This window comes from Danio rerio, chromosome 19 (genome assembly GCF_052040795.2).
Source record: "Danio rerio strain M-AB ecotype USA chromosome 19, GRCz13ab, whole genome shotgun sequence".
In the NCBI taxonomy this organism is placed as follows: domain Eukaryota; kingdom Metazoa; phylum Chordata; class Actinopteri; order Cypriniformes; family Danionidae; genus Danio; species Danio rerio.
In genome coordinates, this window is record NC_141039.2 from 25,540,295 (window position 1) to 25,560,313 (window position 20,019).

The 20,019-nt window shown below is 36.4% G+C and overlaps 1 protein-coding gene and 1 long non-coding RNA gene across 6 annotated transcripts in view; one reads left to right on the forward strand and one right to left on the reverse strand.

Annotated features, from left to right (window-relative positions):
- The window catches only part of LOC147832558 (uncharacterized), a 206,014-nt gene that overhangs the window by 107,239 nt on the left and 78,756 nt on the right, over positions 1-20,019 (forward strand). The window contains exon 3 of one of the 2 annotated variants that reach the window (XR_015516755.1): positions 17,610-17,692. The exons of the other annotated variant lie outside the window; for it this stretch is intronic. This is a non-coding gene — a long non-coding RNA (uncharacterized LOC147832558). The remainder of the gene's footprint in view (positions 1-17,609; positions 17,693-20,019) is intronic. 2 annotated transcript variants of the gene reach the window in all.
- Positions 1,968-17,637, reverse strand: pimr82 (Pim proto-oncogene, serine/threonine kinase, related 82). Of its 4 annotated transcripts, XM_087295723.1 has the most exons (15): positions 14,606-14,883; positions 11,680-11,801; positions 10,721-10,804; positions 10,546-10,600; positions 10,371-10,446; positions 10,121-10,297; positions 9,561-9,777; positions 7,991-8,070; positions 5,649-5,912; positions 5,255-5,349; positions 5,120-5,170; positions 4,664-5,039; positions 4,368-4,544; positions 4,061-4,149; positions 1,968-3,906 (listed from the first exon to the last, which is right to left on the reverse strand). In XM_087295723.1, the coding sequence occupies exons 9-15, from the start codon at positions 5,896-5,898 to the stop codon at positions 3,895-3,897; spliced, it is 1,050 nt and encodes a 349-aa protein (XP_087151849.1). In that variant the 5' UTR covers positions 5,899-5,912; positions 7,991-8,070; positions 9,561-9,777; positions 10,121-10,297; positions 10,371-10,446; positions 10,546-10,600; positions 10,721-10,804; positions 11,680-11,801; positions 14,606-14,883; the 3' UTR covers positions 1,968-3,894. The 4 variants fall into 4 exon arrangements, with proteins under 4 accessions (XP_087151849.1, XP_087151850.1, XP_087151847.1 ...); XM_087295724.1 differs by lacking the exons at positions 9,561-9,777; positions 10,121-10,297; positions 10,371-10,446; ... (1 more) ...; positions 10,721-10,804; positions 11,680-11,801 and having other exon boundaries at positions 14,606-17,637; XM_087295721.1 differs by lacking the exons at positions 7,991-8,070; positions 9,561-9,777; positions 10,121-10,297; ... (3 more) ...; positions 11,680-11,801; positions 14,606-14,883 and adding an exon at positions 6,407-7,323 and having other exon boundaries at positions 3,604-3,906.

A 20,019-nucleotide genomic window follows, 5' to 3' on the forward strand; every position in this document is an offset into this window, starting at 1 on the left:
ACAATGTTATAACAATGTAACAATGTTGTTACATAATAATTATACTGTAATGACATAATAATGACATCCAAACTAAAAGTTTGTAATTAATTCATCCGGTCTGAGTGAACGCTGGCATGATCTGTTGCCGCTGCACACCGGTAAATTTTTTAAACATTTAAAATCTCGTTCAATGATCAACATTACAGTTGAACTGTTTTAACAAAACAATTTGGACAATTCTGCAGCCAGCTTGAGTTTTATGGATTTTACCTGCTCTGCGCCTGTCCTTCTGGTTTCTGCTCACCTGCGTGTCTAAAGCCCCTTTCACACAGTGATACCGAAAAATATCCGGAAAATTTACGGAACGACTTTACCGGTATGTTCAAAAAAGCGCTGTTCACACAGGCGAGGACATCACGGAAATTTTCCGGAAAAGAGCATTCACACATCCATTCCAAAATACCGGTAAATTCTGACATCATTCACCACAAATGAGCTTTAAACGGCTGCGCTTGTATTTGTAAACATTTGACTAAATTACAAACTCTTTTGATGATCAATATTGTAAACAACTTTCACAGGATCATATTCGCATTTCGAGATGTTCATAATATGTGCGTGTGCTGCCGCTCACAGGCTGTTTCATGGGCACACGCAAAGCTTGAAGGTAAACAAACAACGGCTTATCATAAGCATCTTATCGATGATTATTTGCACAGTTGGCATTAAGGAGAACATATAAACGTTATCTGACTAACTTCTAGCAGCTAAATGCGTCTGGAAAAATATTCAAAGGCTTTTATTCTCACAAACCGCGCGGACGTAAATGCGTCTGACTGTTGTGATTGGCTAAAGCAGAAGTCTTACGTCAGCACGTTCTAGACGTGCACAAGCTTATTCCGGAAATATTCCTTCTGCGTTCACACAGCGCAGCATTCCGGCAAATTGCCGGTAATGTTACAACTTCTCTTTCCGGAAAATAGCCAGAATGAATTTACCGGTATTTTCAAAAAGGACCTGTTCACACATACAACCTTTCCGGAAAATTGCCGGTAATTTTCCGGAAAGGTCTGTATGTGTGAAAGGGGCTTAAGCTGTCAGCATCTGCATCCGCCTCTGCTTCACAATGTACAAGTTATTATCCGGCAAACTGTACTTGTGGCTTGTGTTTGCCTGGTGTTTCCTGACGCTTGTCTACCTGCCCGCGATTGGATTGTTGCAGTACTCGGCTGCTGAACTACACCGTGTGCGGCTCCATCTCTCAGCGCCTTTGCCAGCTGTGTTGCACCTCCACCCGGACATCGCATTCCTGCCCCACCAAAGATATATCCATCGTGGATCAAGACGGAGTGCTCATCAGGGCTCATCGTCACAAATAAAGTCCATTTGGTCCAATTTTCGTCGTCCTCCACAAAACACCGGTCGGACTGTCAGTCACAGAGTTTTAGCCAACCCAGCCCGGTCGGCTAACACCACTGCTGTACTTTCCGACAGCTTTATCAATATCAACTTCGGTCTTTTAAACATCCGCTCCATTACGAGCAAGGGGCATCTTGTCCAGGATGTCCTCAGTGAACGCAACCTTGACCTTCTGTGTCTAACTGAGACTTGGCAACAACCCAGCGATTTCACCCAACTTAACGAATCCACTCCTGGAGGGTTTGTTTACACCTGTCAACCCCGCGGAGGAGATCGGGGAGGAGGTCTCTATTTACCGCGAGAGTTTAAAAATCTCACCGGTTCCCGTTCCTTCATTCCCTTCATTTGAATCTATGATTTCCAAACTTTCTGGATCCACACCTACATATGTTGCCATAATTTTTTCATCCCCCCAAACTAAATAACGAATTTTTAAATGACTTTTAAATGACTTTTTTTTTTAAATGACTTTTTAAATGATGCTGCTTTTTTAACACATACTACCACCCTCTCACCCAATATTATAGTTTTAGGAAATTTTAATATTCATGTGGATAATTTTAATAACTCTTTTACAAGAGATGTTATATCCTGTCTTGAGAGCTTTGGACTTCAACAGCATGTCAATGTCCCCACACACTCTAAAGGACACACCCTCGACCTCATCTGCTGCTCTGGTGTCTCACCCATTGACCTCTCTGCTGATGAACTCCCAATAACGGATCATTTTCTCCTCTCATTTAATTTTGCACTCCCTCTTTCTTCCACCAAACCTCTCTGTACTATTTCCTTCCGTAACATAAAACATATTGATCTAGAATCCTTTTCTGCTAGTATTAACTATCTTCCTGACATTACTAACCTTTCACCACCAGATGACTGAGTTTCTCATTACAACACTGGACTTCAATATATTCTTAATTCTTTTGCACCCTTAAAAACAAGATCTGTTTGCTTTTCTCAGTCTGCCCCGTGGTTTACGCCAGAACTTCGGCGCATGAAAGCCAAAGGCAGACAAATCGAAAGACTTTCTAGAAAAACTGGCCTTACTGTCCACAAAGACATGTAAAGATCACATCACACAATATAAAAATTGCATCATCCAAACTAAATCCAACTATCTCTCCAATCTTATATGCTCCAATGAAGGTAACACTGCTTCTCTGTTTTCACTTTACAAGTCTTTCACTTACCCCCCAGACTCACTACCATCTCATCTTCACTCAACAGATTTCTGTAATTCTATTATGACCTTTTTTAATGAAACAATTTTTAATATTCACCAGCATCTTGGTTCACAATCCTTTCCGAGCATTACATCTGAACTTCCACTATTTGAAATTTTATTCTCCTCTTTTCAACTTCCCACAACTTCAGAAATTTCTAATCTTATTTCCAAATCTAAATCATCTTCCTCTCATTTAGATCCTCTCCCCACTGTTCTAGTTAAAGCCTGTCTCCCTTCTCTCATCCCTCTCATTTCAGCCATTATTCACTCTTCTCTTCTGGAACTGTAATACTACTGTCCAAACTGTCCAATACTAAAAAAACCTGGTTCAGACCCATCTAATTTTAATAATTTATGACCTATTTCTAATCTACCATTTATTTCCAAAATCCTTGAAAAAATAGTAGCAATACAACTCCAATGCCACTTCTCTCAGAACCACCTGTATGAACAGTTCCAGTCTGGTTTCCGTCCACTCCACAGCACAGAAACTGCCCTGATTAAAATCACCAATGACCTTCTTATGGCAGCTGATTCTGGACTAATATCTATTCTCATTCTCCTAGACCTGAGTGCGGCCTTTGACACTATTTCTCACAGCATCCTCATCAATAGTCTATCCACTCTTGGCATCATCAATACCCCACTTGACTGGTTTAAATCTTATCTCTCTGGCCGCACTCAGTTCATTCAACTCAAATCATTCACTTCTCAGCATTTTACAGTTTCTTCGGGTGTTCCCCAGGGCTATACATAGGTATACATTGTGCTGTAATTACTAAATTTGTTCAAAATTTTTGCCAAAACCTTGCTCAGTTACAGTCACATCAGTTTATAAGTGTGTGTGAGAGTGTGTATGTGTTTAGCTTTCCTGGTGTTTAATTGTTCAATTGATGTGTTTAAGTGTTTCATTCACTGCTGTATGCTTTTCAGCATCTTGGCTGATTTAAGGTATTTTTGATGAAAACAGGACTGGTGCGACAAAGTCTTTTTTTATTCATGTTTTTATTTACAAATGTTTTCGTTGTTGGGGCTGTGCCCTCTTCTCAGGATCTTCTGTGTCTTTTCCAGGATCTTTTCTTGAGGCTTGATCTTTTTTTCTGGATCCTCTGTTGTTGCTGTGACCTTTTTTTTAGGATTCTTTGTTGCTGCTGTGTCCTTCATTAAACTCTCCTGTTGAATCTGTAACTTTTTAGCGTCAGGAACTGTGGTGCTCATTAGTGCAAATAATCTTTCCCATCCATTTGCACTACATTCCTTATTTCTTATTCCTTGACCTGAAACATACAGACACACACCAAATCAAGGTTATTGATTCAGATTCGTCACAATAAACAAAAACCATAAAATCCATCAAAAAAAAAAAAACTTTTTCAAATTAAAAGAGAATCTATTTTCCAAATCATTAGAAGCTGATCTACAGTTCAGTACCTTAAACCATTGATGGAGAATGATTTCTTCCAGAGGAATCCGCTGGCTTGGGTTTTCCTGCAGGAGAGCTTGAATCAAATCACAACATTCTGTGCAGAACGACGGTGGGAAGAAGTGAGAGAAACACATTATCAACTTCAACTTTACATCTGCTGTCATTTTATTCATCTATAAGATCTGACTCTACTCTCCTTTAGAATCAGAACATTGTCACCATTATCCAATATCCAACTCTTAGTTTTAATCCATCATTCTGTGTGATTTAAACTACAACTGCTCGTCTATGATGTGATTAATGACGTCTTACCTTTTGACAATCCAGGCTCAGTCCAGTTTCCATCATCAATCTTCTGCGTGTCCGTGACTTCAGGAAATCGTTGACACAGCAGCAGGAATAACAGAACTCCTAAAGACCATATAGTGGATGGTTCTGCATGGTATTCGTCGTCCAGGTAGTACTCCGGTGGGAAGTACTCCTTTGTGCCTGAAGGAACAAGATTTGGTCTCAGCATGAAACACTAAAGCATGTTTTCTCTGTAACATGAAAATACATGATTGGTCAAATTGACAGTCCAGACTACAGGTGTTAAGTTTAATACATACCACAGAAACTGTCATAGCCAGATTCCTGGAGAAGAGCTCCACAGCCAAAGTCAATAAGCTTGACCTCAAGCGTGTCCGTGTTGACCAGCAGGTTCTCCAGCTTTATGTCCCGGTGGAATACCCCACGTCTGCAGCACATGAGACCGGCCGTTGTTGCCTGCTCCATGATCTTTTGAGCCTGGCGTTCAGTGATGGAGCCGAGAGACATTATGAAGTCCAACAGATCTACACATGGTGAAGGTCGTTCCAGGATCATGATGTAACGATCCTGCTGGTCCTGCCAGTCCAGCAGCTCAATGATCTCTGGAACCTTGCCGCCTCTATGAGCCAGTATCAACAGGCCGATCTCTAAAGGAAGGGGCTCAGGATGACCAGCCTAGAAGAAAGATTAGTTAGGCGGTGTTGCTTCCCCAAATATACTGTTGTCAGTGCCTTTACACGTTTAAGTCTACTTACGATGTTGATGTATTTCATGTTCGGTGGCTTTCTGGCAATTTTTACTGCCACCTGTTCAACAAAACAACACTTCTGTTATAATCACATCAAGTGCACTAAAAAGTGAACATAATATATGTTAAAGGGATTGTTCACCTCAAGGCCATCCTCCAAGCGCTTCCCTTCATAGACGCTGCCAAATCCTCCCTCTCCAATCTCCTTGCCGAGTTCATACTGGTCCAGAATGTCACCTGTTAAAAGATGAATAATTGCAGCTGATGTGAAATGTCAAGCACTGACAGACATGTGTGTAATGTTTCAGGTGGAATAGACATATGCCTATATTCAATAATTCAATACATCGTGAAAATGAACCTGCACAATACTGATATGGTGGACACTTCAAAATACAGAAAACAGTGATTGAAACTTTTAGAGTGCTTTTAAAAAATATATTTATATTTATAGAATTTATTGTAATGTACTCTACTTCATACTGAAGACGATCATGAGAGAAGGCCACACATTCTCAAATGGCCACTAGATTTACCTTCAGAACTCTTCTTGTGGATCTGAACAGGAGTCTGGTCCTCCTCACTAGAGCTGCTGCTGGACTTCTGGACTTTACAGGAGAGCAGCTTTTCAGGACTGTCAGTCCTTCTCCTCTTTCTCTCATTTTCCTCAGCAACATCAGTGGACTGAAGGCTGGTGATGGATATCGGAGGTGTATGAGGATGGAAATCATTCACATAAGAGCTGTCACAACTTCGTTTTCTCTTTTGGCCACAGAGAAAAGTCATCCACTGGTTGTCATCTGTATTTAGAGATGTAAGACATGCATTAATGATAATGATAATGGCTTATAAAATTGATTTGTATTTTGATGTAAAGTGTAAAGACACACTTCATCTTAGAGATCAGAAACAGTCATGAATTGGGTTTCTTATAGTGAATGCTCATAATTTGCCCTCAACAAATCTGAATCATACACATTTTATGCCCATTATTGAGTCCATTGAATATTGATATTTATACCATTTTTATATTTCATTGATATTATTAATAATCTGCAATTATTTAAATGATTTATGTACAATACAGATTGTTGTAAAGATTTATCTTTTAGTGGATAAAATATGAGAAACTTTGATTACCAAACAATTGGTTCTACTTAGATTTGTTTTACAAACCTAAAACAAGTTATAAAGTTATTTTTTATTGTATGTGTTCGGTTTTTAGTTACTTTACTGTACAGAGATCTAGTAAACACAAAGCATGGTCAGATTGACAAACAGTGACTGGATTTACCCTCAGCGTAAAGGGAGAGCGGCTTTTCAAAACTCTCCCACCTCCTCTTCTTTCTCACTTGTATCTCAATCTCCTCACCAACACCAACGGGTGAATGGTTCTCAGCCACATTGGCGCTGGATGTTGGAGTGGTACGAGTATGGAAATCATACACTTGAGTATCTTGAGAACAACGCTTTCTTTTCAATGCCATACTAACAGAATTCACTGGGAACACTACTATTACCAACTGCAATGAGAAGATGCAATGAGGAGATTCTGAACTGTCTTCTACTTTTAATGCTGCGTTCTTCTGTTTCTATGACAGCGCATTCCGGAACACTTGTTTACATTCAAAATCCCAACACCATATTTGACAAGCTATCTAAACTAGATATATAATAGACAGACAGGCAGATACAAGCTATAATCTTTAATCTTTCACTTCTCAAAATTAAGGAACAGTATTTTCACCACAAATATCTACATAAATACAAGAAATAAACTTGTAAATACAACACCAACTGATTCTGAAACATTATTGTCCAGGAACTTTCACATAGAAAATATTTGTTTAACACTGTATTAAACTGTTTATATTTTCCAGAACAACTGACCACAGAGTTATGGGATCAGAAAAATATCGTTCTATAAACATGTTTTGTACTTTAAATGAAAATACTTTGTAGAAATTCTGTGAATTAAACTGCACGACCCAAAATAAGTAATAATCATCAAAATGATAAGAGTTGGCTCTCTATAAAACAAAAATGACTGATTTTATTTTATGTAATATTTTTGCCTTTATGAGGAAAAAGTGTCGTTATGGATGTGACCGATGTGAAATTGCCACTTGTGTGACTTTGGTAAATCAAATATAATTGTTTGAAAAAGCTGACAGAGACATTTTTGAGCATTTTTAAAGTTCTGTAAAATACTTGCTTAAAAAAAAAAAAAACAACAGAAACGGGTTCCGTATTGTGGTAAAAACTTAAATTTTTCATGGCAAGGTTGACATTTGCATGGAATTGCTAAGATATTTTATATGTATAAGCATTAAGACTATATTTAGTGTCATCTTTGTTGGAGAGAAGAATTCATATTAATCCTGTAACGTGTATATGTGAAATATATATAGCTTTCACTATTTTCTATTATTGTTGGAAACACTCACATCTTATTACAATAACTCAATGTTTTTCCTGCAAAGACAAGTAGGAGGGAGGTGACCACCTCTATCAAATTTTGTACAACCTCCACCTTTTGACAAAAATCAGGCAGGTGATCACTACTGACAGACCCTAAGTAATGCTCAAGTGCTGGTCATGTATTTAATTACATTTAATGTTAACAGTTTTAAATAAGATCATGTTTTGATAAAATTCCAAGAATACTACAAAATGTGTTTATTTCCAGTAGCAAACATTTCATCATAACTACTAAATGAATAATGCCTGAATAGTGTCATGTGCTCATTCAAAACTTTTAATCAAGCATTGTCAGCTGTAGTCACCAAGCAGTGTTTAAAATAGTTTGTTTGCATTTATGTCTTTAAAATGTTTTGTGTATGAAATATTTGACCTCTCAGATGAGTGTCACTTTTACCTCAGGGCAGGCCTGTGCAGAGACTTTTGTCTTTTCCTCTCCGTCTTTCAAGCTGGATGGCTTGATAACCTCCTCAACCCCTGTTGTAAGTAGAAGGTGGGAGAGCTGTGTGAGAGCTCAAATATTTAAAAATAAAATATTATATATAATAAAATATTTTGAAAATACTACAAAATGCTAATCAATAGGCCTATTGGATCAATCCCTTCACCATTAAACTGGCTTATAGTGTAGTAAACCATGTTTGACAGCAACAGCGTTTCTCTGAGCAAGTTTAGGTCAGCTTCTCTGTCGACTCATTCACGTCTACTAAACATAAAACATGTAACTTTTGTTTCTCTTTGATTTTAAGTTTTATACAGAAAGTATTGTCTTGAAGATAATCCCTTTAACGCTGTAAAAATCATTCACAGCACATAATGAGTTGGAATATGATACTATATCTCTTGATTGCTACCATCTCTAAAAGTCTTATATTTCAACATTTTTGCATTTGAAATCTTCAATACTGAATGTAAAATCACGATTTCTGAAAACTACTAAAATCTCTAGTTTTAGTCATTTCTATGTTTCTTTGCAATTGTACTCTTCAACACACAATATAAAACATACGCTCTCAGAAAAAAAGGTACAAAATTGTACCTTTTAGGGTACAAATGGCCCGTCACTGGGGTGATACCCTTAAGGGTACAAATTTGTACCTCTATTTAAAGGTACAAAATTGTACCTTCTACATTTTTACCCTTTAAGGGACAATTTTGTACCCCCAAGGAACAAAATTTTAGACACTGAAGGTACAAAAATGTACTTTTTTATATTATATAGTATTTTCAGGGTACTGACCCAGGCATTTTGATCTTTTGGTGACTGCATGCACAAATAAATAAATATATTTTTTAAGTTCACAGATGTCCATTTTTATTTATTAATGTAGAAATATTTCATTACAACTCACAATTGAATGTGTTAAGAAATAAAATTACACAGCAAGTATAAAGCAGACATATAAAACAGTAAAAAAAACAATTTAGATAACAAATAGAAACTAAATAATCTACACTTAATACAAAGACCACAAGAATACTGTTTAAGATTTATAAACACATTACACAGGCTACATCAAGTACTGCACTTTATAAAGTCCAAAGTATTTGTCATTAGTCAGAATACTCGGTCATTATAAATAATTTGTCATCAACATTTTCTCTGAATTTCAGAATGAAGGCAACGTTTCTCTATAAATTGCTTCAACAGTGCAGAAAACCAAAAACATCAGTAGCCTCTTCCTCAACATCAGTAGATTACTCCTCATCATCTTCAAGTGGAGTTGTAATTTGTTGTAACACAATATGTGTTTAAGCTTTTGATAAACATGACATGTAAGGCACTCATATCTGGAAAATGTTCTTTGATAGTCATTAGGACCACAAGTTATTTAAAAACTTTCTTTATGCATGAATGACAGCAATGTGCTGGATTAACTTGATGATTGTGATTATCCCAAGAGCATGTAGAGAAACAAAAAACAAGGTTGATCACTCTGGTAACTGGAGTAGATCGAGGCTCGTACCGTCAACTGTTCATTCAAAACATTCCACTGCAGAAACATCAAGGTGTTCTTCCAATAAGATGGATATGTCAAAAATGTATATTCGTCCACTTCATTAGCCCGGCCAATCGCAATCCCATCAACTCTGAAGACTGCCGTGACTCGTCTTGTTAACACAGTTGTCCAGTCGGTGGTGTCCTCCTGTACTTGAACTGTTGGATGTGGTGAAGATGGTTCACTGTAAATGACAAAGCAATAATTACATTAATATCAGTCACTTTATCACTGATGAAGAGAAAATCAACATGCATAGAAAGTAAAATAATTAATATTCACTGATTAAAAAAAAAAAAAAAAAGTATCACAGATTAAAAGACTAATATAAATTTCATTCATTCATTCAATTTCTTTTCGGCTTAGTCCCTTTATTAATCTGGGGTCGCCACAGTGGAATGAACCACCAACTTATCCAGCATATGTTTTATGCAGCAGATGCCCTTCTAGCTGCAACCCAGTATTACGAAACATCCAGACACATTTATTCACACACACATTTATACACTACAGACAAATAAGCTTACCAAATTCAGCTATAGCGCATGTCTTTGGACTTGTGGGGAAACCGGAGCACTTGGAGGAAACCCTCACGAACACTGGAAGAATATGCAAACTCCTCACACAAATGCCAACTGACCCAGCCGAGGCTCGAACCAGCAACCTTCTTGCTGTAAGGTGACAGCACTACCCACTGCGTCATCCTAATATAAAGAATATCAAGCATTATAAAATGCATTTATCACAGCATATACTAAACAGAAACAACATACGCACCCGAGCACAACAAAATGTTGAAGTGTCTCGCTTCACAAGGCTGGCAACATGAGAAGTGCTGCTGTAAAATCAATTCCTGGAACATAAGATGTGGCATACAAACAAATATGAAGGAATCCATACAAAGCTAGAATTTAATAATATTAATCAAGTGGAGAAAGTTTAGAAAGAGTACCTCAGAGTCAGGTCCATAGCATTCTTCAGTTGATCTCTCATCTTTCGATGAAAACCTAGAAAATTATTTTAAACACGTGGGTGTACATTTGTTTTTGTTTGTAAGTAAAAACCTACAAATTTAAAATAGTATGTAAGCCATTAAAACCATGGTATAGATAATGAGACATACTTACATCTTGTAACTGAGCCATGCTTTCATATGACATGCCTTCATTGGTCTGATGCTGTTAGGCTGCATTCTGTTGTTCAATCTTGTCCTGAAAGACAATTGGAAACTTCAAAAACTTCTGGAAAGCAATCAGATAAAGCAATAACTATTTATTTATTTATTTTGAGATATTAATAAAATAGGTAAAATAGCTCAAGGTACTAGTTTCAGAACAGATGAGACAAATTATTACATTAAAGAACAAAGTATAACTTAAAACGTCGATTTATACAACGTGGTATGTTAATAATTCTACATTAACATAAGTATAACGTTAAACGATAGTAAAGCACCAACAACTCTGGACATGAGAGTTTGTGGACACTCCTCAACATTAATGTAACTTAGACACTGAAACGTAGATATGTACAAGCATACTCACGCCACGTTTGTAACTAGCCATGTTTACATAATCAGTCGCTTTGCCGGTGACAAAATTATGATTTTTCTTCACAAAATGGCGGTGTAACTTATATAACCGTCTAAAATTACATTTCCGCGGTCAACCGTGGCTAGAAAATGGCCTCAAAATATAAAACATTATCGATAATTACAAATTTCCAGTATTATTAACAAAAGGTTTTATATCAAGGTATATGAAGACTTTAGTCGCGCAAGCTCCGGGCCACACCGCACATTACTCATGGCCCGATTCAGGTGCACTGATACGGCAGCGTCGGCTCGCTTCTGCCGCCGCATCTGGCCCGAGTTAACGTTAACGTTACAGCAGATGGACTCAGGCAGGCGAGAATCTAGCCGCAACTGGCCCGAGTGTATTTTGCTATCTGGGTTGCGATTATATTCCGCCGTGGCAACACTTTTTAATAAAGCAGTAACGTAACGTAAGATATAAGGCGCAAATATGTAACGTAGGCGATAAAGGGAACTTTTACACCGAGAAAACTAACAGCATATAGTACTCACCGTCTACAACGTTATGTCCCTCGGTGAGTTCGATATCACATTGTATTAACTTCTTTAATAAGCTGCAGACATCTTAGCAAGCTCCATCCTGCAGGCCAACGTACACCAGGCAGTCCGGAGCACTTAAAGCAGGGGAAAGCCGAGACCCGAGAGTCAGACAAAATCAACAGAACACGGCTTCACATGTAAAAATGAGACTGAAAATATATCATTAATACATTCTTAGCTGAAAAGTGTGGTCTCCAAAATAGACTTTTCTTTGAAAAGCGTGCGAAGTTCTGTGTACACAGCCAGCATACTCGACAGACCGCCTCACAAACACTACTATAACGTCTCAACAAGCCAAATTCTTAAAGACACAGCAACATCACCACCTGTATGAAGATGCTGTCACTCTGCATGGTTCTTATTCTACATCCCATATACTATAGGGTCTTAAACAGTAAGCAAAGACCAGTATTTACGTTTTTAATAATTAAAATTACCTTCAATTATAAATTAAATTATTAACATTTTTGAGAAAAAATGTAATTTAAATACATGAAAAAAATTATTAAAATATTTAATTCAATCAATTTATTTATTTATTATATTTTTAAATTATGTATTTTAGTATTAATGTTTAGTATTAATACATTTAAATTAGTGTTATATAGTGTCTTGATCTTATCATGAGCTGAGGGTACAATTTTGTTCCTATAGGGAAACAAAATATATAATTGTACCTTTAAAGGTGCCAAATTGGTCCTTTACGGTACAATTTTGTATCCAAATGTGCTATAAAAGGTACAAAAATGTACCTTTCAAACCTAAATCTGGGCATTTGTACCTTTATAGCCCGTTTGGGTACAAAATTGTACCCCAAGGACCAATATATGACCTTTAAAGGTACAATTTTAGATTTTGTTCCCTCTAGGAACAAAATTGTACCCTCATTGTACCTTTTTTTCTGAGAGTGTACTGTACTGTACATGAAGTATACAAGAAGACATTTACAATAGGGGAGCGCAGGGCACAAAGTAATGTGGGGTTAAGTGTAACACAGAGTTTTAAGGTATTTGCTCAGGCTTGATCATGGCATACTTCCGAGGTTTTCCCCACAGTGTCAGCAGATGTCTTCCTGGCTATTATTGAATAAGTTCGGTGAAGTTTGGATGAGAAACACAAGAGAAACCATTTTTGCAGCATAAAGGTATTTTTTATTATAGTCAATATTTTTTAATTAAAAAAAATCTGTGAAAGTATGAACGTGAAATCTTGTATTGTTGTGATCACCGTCTTCTAGGCTAAAAGATAAAACCATTTTGAAAGATGTAAGAAACACACAGTGACTGCTAGCTAGTTTTGAGGAAAACATGACACAGTGGTGTTAGTTGTAACAGGGTGTTAAAATTAAGCCACACACTGTTGAACACCAATTAAACTAACACAATATTTTTTTATTTTGACTTTTTTAATAAAATGATTTTTAATAGATTTTTTTTTTTTGATAGACAAAAAATATTTTATTGCTAATACTCCAAATAAAGGCATTGTATAATAATGGATAATAATCCAAATAAATTCAAATGTATTTATCCAATAAATAAATAAACATACTGTGCTATGTAGAATAAAAATAAATTGAGCTAGGTACTGAGAAAATATAGATACTAGCCCCTTTCACACAGTGATACCGGTAAATATCCGGAAAATTTCCGGAACGACTTTACCGGTATATTCAAAAAAGCGCTGTTCACACAGGCGAGGACGTTACGGAAATTTTCCGGAAAAGAGCATTCACACATCCATTCCAAAATACCGGTAAATTCTGACATCATTCACCACAAATGAGCTTTAAACGGCTGCGCTTGTATTTGTAAACATTTGACTAAATTACAAACTCTGTGGATGATTAATATTGTGAACAACTTTCGCAGGATCACTTTCGCATGTCGAGATGTTCATAATATGTGCGTGTGCAGGCGCTCATAGGCTGTATCACAGGCACACGCAAAGCTTGAAGGTAAACAAACAACGACTTATCATAAGCATCTCATCGATGATTATTTACACAGTTGGCATTAAGAAGAACATATAAACGTGATCTGACTAACTTCTAGCAGCTAAATGTGTCTGGAAAAATATTCAAAGGCTTTTATCCTCAGAAACCGCGCGGACGTAAATGCGTCTGACTGTTGTGATTGGCTAAAGCAGACGTCTCACGTCAGCACGTTCTAGACGTGCACGCGCTTATTACGGGAATCTTCCTTCTGCATTCACACAGCGCAGCCTTCCGGCAAATTGCCGGTAATGTTACAACTTCTCTTTCTGGAAAATAGCCAGAACGAATTTACCGGTATTTTCACAAAGGACCTGTTCACACATACAACCTTTCCGGAAAATTGCCGGCAATTTTCGGGAAAGCTCTGTATGTGTGAAAGGGGCTACTATTTAAAGTAAACTGGATTTAAATTGTGTGTAATCTGTCTTTTTAAGCATGTGTTACAACTAACCTTCTGTCTGTTACAACTTGCCCCGCAGGTGGGGTAAATAGTAACATTTTTACTTCTGGCACTTTTGGCAACACTGCACAGAAACCATAGGTTCGGCGATCATAATTTCTGAGCTCATTTGTAGGAGAGGCTTGTGATTTGTTGGTAAAAATAAATGGTTTGTCTAACCCCAATACTTTGTTTATTGTTTGACCAAGTGTTACTTTTTGCTCCGCTCTGCCCTACTGTAATCCATCTAATTACATTGTTATAACAAGGCAAATACGATGTTGTTACATAATAATTATAATGTAATGACATAATAATGACATCCAAACTAAAAGTTTGTAATTACTTACTGTTGTAAGCCAAAAATGTGCAAAAGTTCGTTGTGCGCAAGTGTTAACAAACGGGACTTTTATTTTGACTCCGGTTGTGAATGTTGAACTTACTTCCGAGTACTTTTATGTGATTTCCTTCCCCCTTGGGACGCTGATGTTTTACCAGTGCGTTGTGATGAAAGCGAACAAATAAATAATATTAAGAAGTTAAATCTGGATTATTCTTTCATGGATGGATGTCAACAACATATTGCACATAGACATGACGTATAGACATGAAAACCCTACACCAGGGGTCACCAATCCTGGTCCGGGAGGGCCGGTGTCCCTGCAGGATTTAGCTCCAACTTACCTCAACACACCTGCCTGGATGTTTCAAGTATACCTATAAGACCTTGATTAGCTTGTTCAGGTGTGTTTGATTAGGGTTGAAGCTAATAACTGCAGAACACCGGCCCTCCAGGAACAAGTTTGGTGACCATTGCCCTACACTAATTCACACTGCAATCATGCTAACAACATGAAAATCCTCGCTAGAATCATGTTAATAACATGGTAATCCATCCTAGATTCATGATAATAACATGCTAATTCATGCTATAATCACGCTAAAACATGCAAATTCATACTAGAATCATGCTAAAACATGCTAATTCATACTAGAATCATGCTAACCCATGCTCTAATCATGCTAATTACATGTTAATCCATGCTAGAACCATGGTAATAACATGCTAATTTGTACTAGAATCATGCTAATAGCATGCTAATCCATGCTTAAATCATGCTAATAACACACTAATTCAAACTAGAACCATGCTAACAAACAGTGTTATGCAAGTTACTTCCAAACAATCACATTACACATTACTTGTTACTGTTATTTTAAAGTAATCCTTTAACTTATAACATTAGTGTTTCTGAATTGTAATATTTTACATGACTCTTATATTACTTTTTAGTTACTTTCACCAAAATAACTGTAGATTTAAAACTTTTAATTGTAAATTAACTAAATGTACTGCAGAGCATTTTACATCCATTAGAAAGCAATATGATGTAGCATTATGACTGTGACCAATGCAGGCTACTAACAATATATAATTTGCAACGTGAAGGCTCAAGACAATGCAAGAAAGGATGACAGTCAGAATCACAAATGATCTGAGGGTGCTTTCACACCTGTGAATCGATTCAGTTGTTCCAAAACAGACATTACAATTGTTACATTGTTGCACTGCTCTTGGTGCGGTTCGCTTTAAAACTGCAAAGTTTCTAAACAGACCAAAAGAGCTAAAACAAGTCATATGTGAGTAAACTCCTGACATTGGTCAGAGTTGCACGGTTTATGACCTCCCCCCCTACTCATAATTTCCTCTTCATATAGCCGTATGCCTTTTACATATCCATAAAACAATGTGATATAAACGGGCTTGGATTGTATCGTTTTCTCACTACAATCTATCTGCTCCAGAGTTCGTTTAATTTCAGCTGGGACCACCTCATTCAAGCAATCTCAAAGCGATTGATTTGGCGCAGATCCGAGCGTGATTGCTGAATTCACATATGCCAAACGAACAGCGCTAACTGGGCAAACGAGACAGTTTCCAAAACAAAAGTCTAGGTGTGAAAGCCCCCTCAGTCTGTTTAAAGTATGGGTGAGGTACAGTGATTATCTGGCAATATCTGTGAATAGCTTGGGTATATTGATATTAGACACAACAAGCCTATATATGCCATGACAAGATGCCGTTTGTTTTCTTTTCTTATTGTTGCCATTATTTTATTGACTTTAAATTCAAGTGGTTCACAACATAATGAAGTGAGCATGATGAACATAGCTTTCTCAATATAAAGTGCAATTAGAGGACCAACCCTTCAACCTGTCATTTTAGGCCATAGAAATGAACATATAGGCTAAAGCACTGCATAAAAATAAAACAGATCAAAAAGAGATCTATATGCCTCTAAAACTAATATATACGTGTGGATAATGAACGTTGCATAAAGAATAAGATGACACAAAGGCTGGCTCGACTGCTCTCCATTTTACTTTGCTCTTTTCGATAACAACTACAACAACCAGGCATTTTCGGTACACATCACAATGCATTCTGGGTGCTGTAGTGAAATAACAATGCCACGAAATATACAACATTTCCATCCCCTTTAATTTTAAGGTCAACGTATTAACTTTGAACTAGCACCATGCAGAATGAATGTATATAATTCAGTTTACCTTTTAACATACTGTGAACTGGAGCTGCATGATTTTGGCTAAAATGAGAATCACGATTTTTTGCTTAAAATAAAGTTCACGATTTTCTCACGACTCTGTAGATGTAAAATAAAGGTTAATATGAGTCTGCAATTATTATTGTTTTTTATCAAACATGGTAAAACAACATTATGGTGTGTAGGTCTACTGGTTTCTATTAATAATTCTATTCTACTTATAATAATTCTGATGTTGAATTATGTTTGAGCTATAGGCCTATGCTTGCAATCTGTCATTGACAAAATTATTAGACCATTTATTCACTGGTAAAATCAACATTATATAGACTAGAGTAGTTATACTGACACTGTAAACATTTATTTTCATGCACAACTGTGTGTTCGCTATGAAAGAAAAAACATATCAAATGCTTGTCGCAATCATAACTCTAAAATGTGTTATAATTCAATGATGTGCACGATTTCGGTTTCATTTTCACTGCTAAGTGCTGTTCATATTTTGCGCGCAGCTCCTAAACGATCACTCTGTGCCACAAACTGATTATTATTTACAACTTTATTACCTGTTATCCACAGCCTATGCAGGTTCTGTTCACTAAAGTAGATGTGCGCATCTATCATTAAGTAGGGTGCGCGCCTGTGGCAATCCCAGATTAATGAATGGACAAAGCCGAAAAGAAAATACTACATTTTTTAATAACTGTCTCTTTTTCAACAATGTGTAACATTTCATCTCAATGTCAAAAACGCCTCTAAATCATCATATTTACACACATTTTAAGTTTCAGGTTTCTGCTCAATTTTATGTGGTGCTGCATTATTTAGTCAACTCTGATTTTGTGTTTCATTCTGGTCTTTCACATTGTCAACAAAGCAGTCCGGCGAAATGGCAAAGATAGCTGATCCTGATTGGCTCTTATGCGTGCATTGGAAATGCTGATTGGCTCAAGGCAAGGCAAGGCAAGTTTGATTATATTGCACATTTCATACAAAGTGGCAATTCAAAGTGCTTTACATAAACAAGAATAAAAGAAACAAGTAAAATAAAAATAAAAACAAATAATAAAATGAGTAAAAAAAAACATAAAAACAGGTAAAATGTGATATAAAAGAATGAAGAAGAAGACAAAGAACCGTATAGAGTTAAGCTAGAGTTCGACTTTATAGATAAACCTTTTTTGCTTTCTAAATACAAAGCTTTAAAATGTTGAGAATTTATAAATAAAATGCCACAATGTAGATAAGTTGTCATTTAATAAGAATATGTGAATAACTCAGTTTTGACAAAAATGTCATATACAACCTTATAATTTCAAGGTGATGATATAAAAAATAGCTCTCTGCTCTTGCTGCTATTACACATGAGTTGGAAGTTTTGGACCAGTGTGTAGACTGGAGTATTATTCAATATTTTTGTCTCATACTGATTAACTATGTCAAAGTTTGTAATTAACTATAAAGAGCACCAGCAGATCCGCTACTGGCATTTGAAACAGTCAATGAAGTATTGAAGGTATCGCCACTAAAAGACCTTTTTATGTTGTTTGTCTTATTTTCCTGTCTTATTTTGACTTGCTCCTGAATCCACCCTTACCATCTGTCTCTTGTTTCTTTATATTTGATGTATAATTTCCATCCATACTCCAAGCATTGATCGACGTCTTCAGTATTCTTCAATTTTCTAGTCTCATCTCAAGCCCTGGCAAATAACTGAGAAAACAGCAATGTAGACTTCTTACAAAGTATTTTATCTAACCAGCCAGGTCAGAGGTCATGGAGAGCTTTTGAGTGGAGGATTGGAAACAACTGTTTCCTGAGTTATTTGCCTTTTTTATCTTTTGAAGTGAATTTCTTTGTACATAAGCTGCCAGTTTGGATGTATATTGTACCATTTTAAAGCAGTTTTAATAAGACTGCTGAGAGTACACTCAGCCTTGGGTAAGGAGCTTAACTTATAAATGACACCTTATACAGTACATACTTTCCAACAGCTGATATTCCAATAGCTTTCATTTATTAAATTTTTTTTTGATTAATATTACTAAAAAGCTAATATGTTATTGTCATGTATATAACATACAGTAAAGATAAATAGTTTCTCCAGTAAATATTATAACAAATAAATAACAAGTCTAGTATATCCAGATACATCAGAATAAAGTAGCTACTAGCTAACAATGTTTATAAATTACACTATACTTTACTACGCCTGTCTTATCTGCCTCAGAGCTAACTTACTCGAACTGTCTCCATCACTGCTCTTACCAAATGTCCAGTCTGCATCATTCTCATATCTATTCAAAAGTAGTATTGCCATTAAAACTAGATTTTATCCATAATGCAAATGTCATTAACATACACCTAATCAACAATATATTACTAGCATTCATGTTGTTATTGTTGCAACTTAAAAGTTCACAGCTGACCTAGCTAGCTAACCCATTGCAATATTGCACGTTCCACTATTCCACAGTGTTGCCACTTGGAAACACATACATTTAAACGATTTACAGAAAACTTAATTGATAAAAAAAAAAAATGAGTAGTGAATATGTCATCGTAACTTACTGGAGATGATGTTAAAGATTTCTTTGTTGATCTGACATGAGTTGATGCTTTGTCTTTATTGACGTTTACGTTTGCATTCAGCAACTACTCACAATGAACGCCAGTCTGCCAGAAATCACGCCACAGAAAAACACTGCATGGGCTCTATTTTGACGGTCCGTGCGCAGAGCGTAAAACGCAGGGCGCAAATGCTTTCAGGGTGTGTCAGAACGCATTTTTGCTAATTTAAGGACGGGAAAATCTGCTTTGCGATGTGGTACATGGTCTAAAAGGGTTGAGTTTATTTTCTTAATGAGTTATAAGTGTGTTTTGAGAATAAACCAATTAGAGTCTCATCTCCCATTCCCTTTAAGAGCCTGCTGCGTCTCGCCAAGAGCGCATTCGCTTTTTACAGGACGCAAAGTAAGTCTAAGTGGAAAAACTGAGCATTTCACTAGCAAACAGTTAAAAAAGTTAACAGTTAACAGTTTTTAAACCGAAAACTGTTAAACAGAGCATCTACTGCGTGAGAATGAAAGATAATGGATCTACTTTCACATTCGCTCTTAAATAGAGAAACCTTTACACACAGACATCAATTAGTCTATAAATAAATAATTTTGCTTGTTAAGCGCAAATATATTCGTTTTAAAACTATTTCTAAATTCAGTTCTAATTTCCAGCAAGTGAATAAATGAATAATAATAACAAAATGTGCTCAAAAACCTGAGTTATATCCT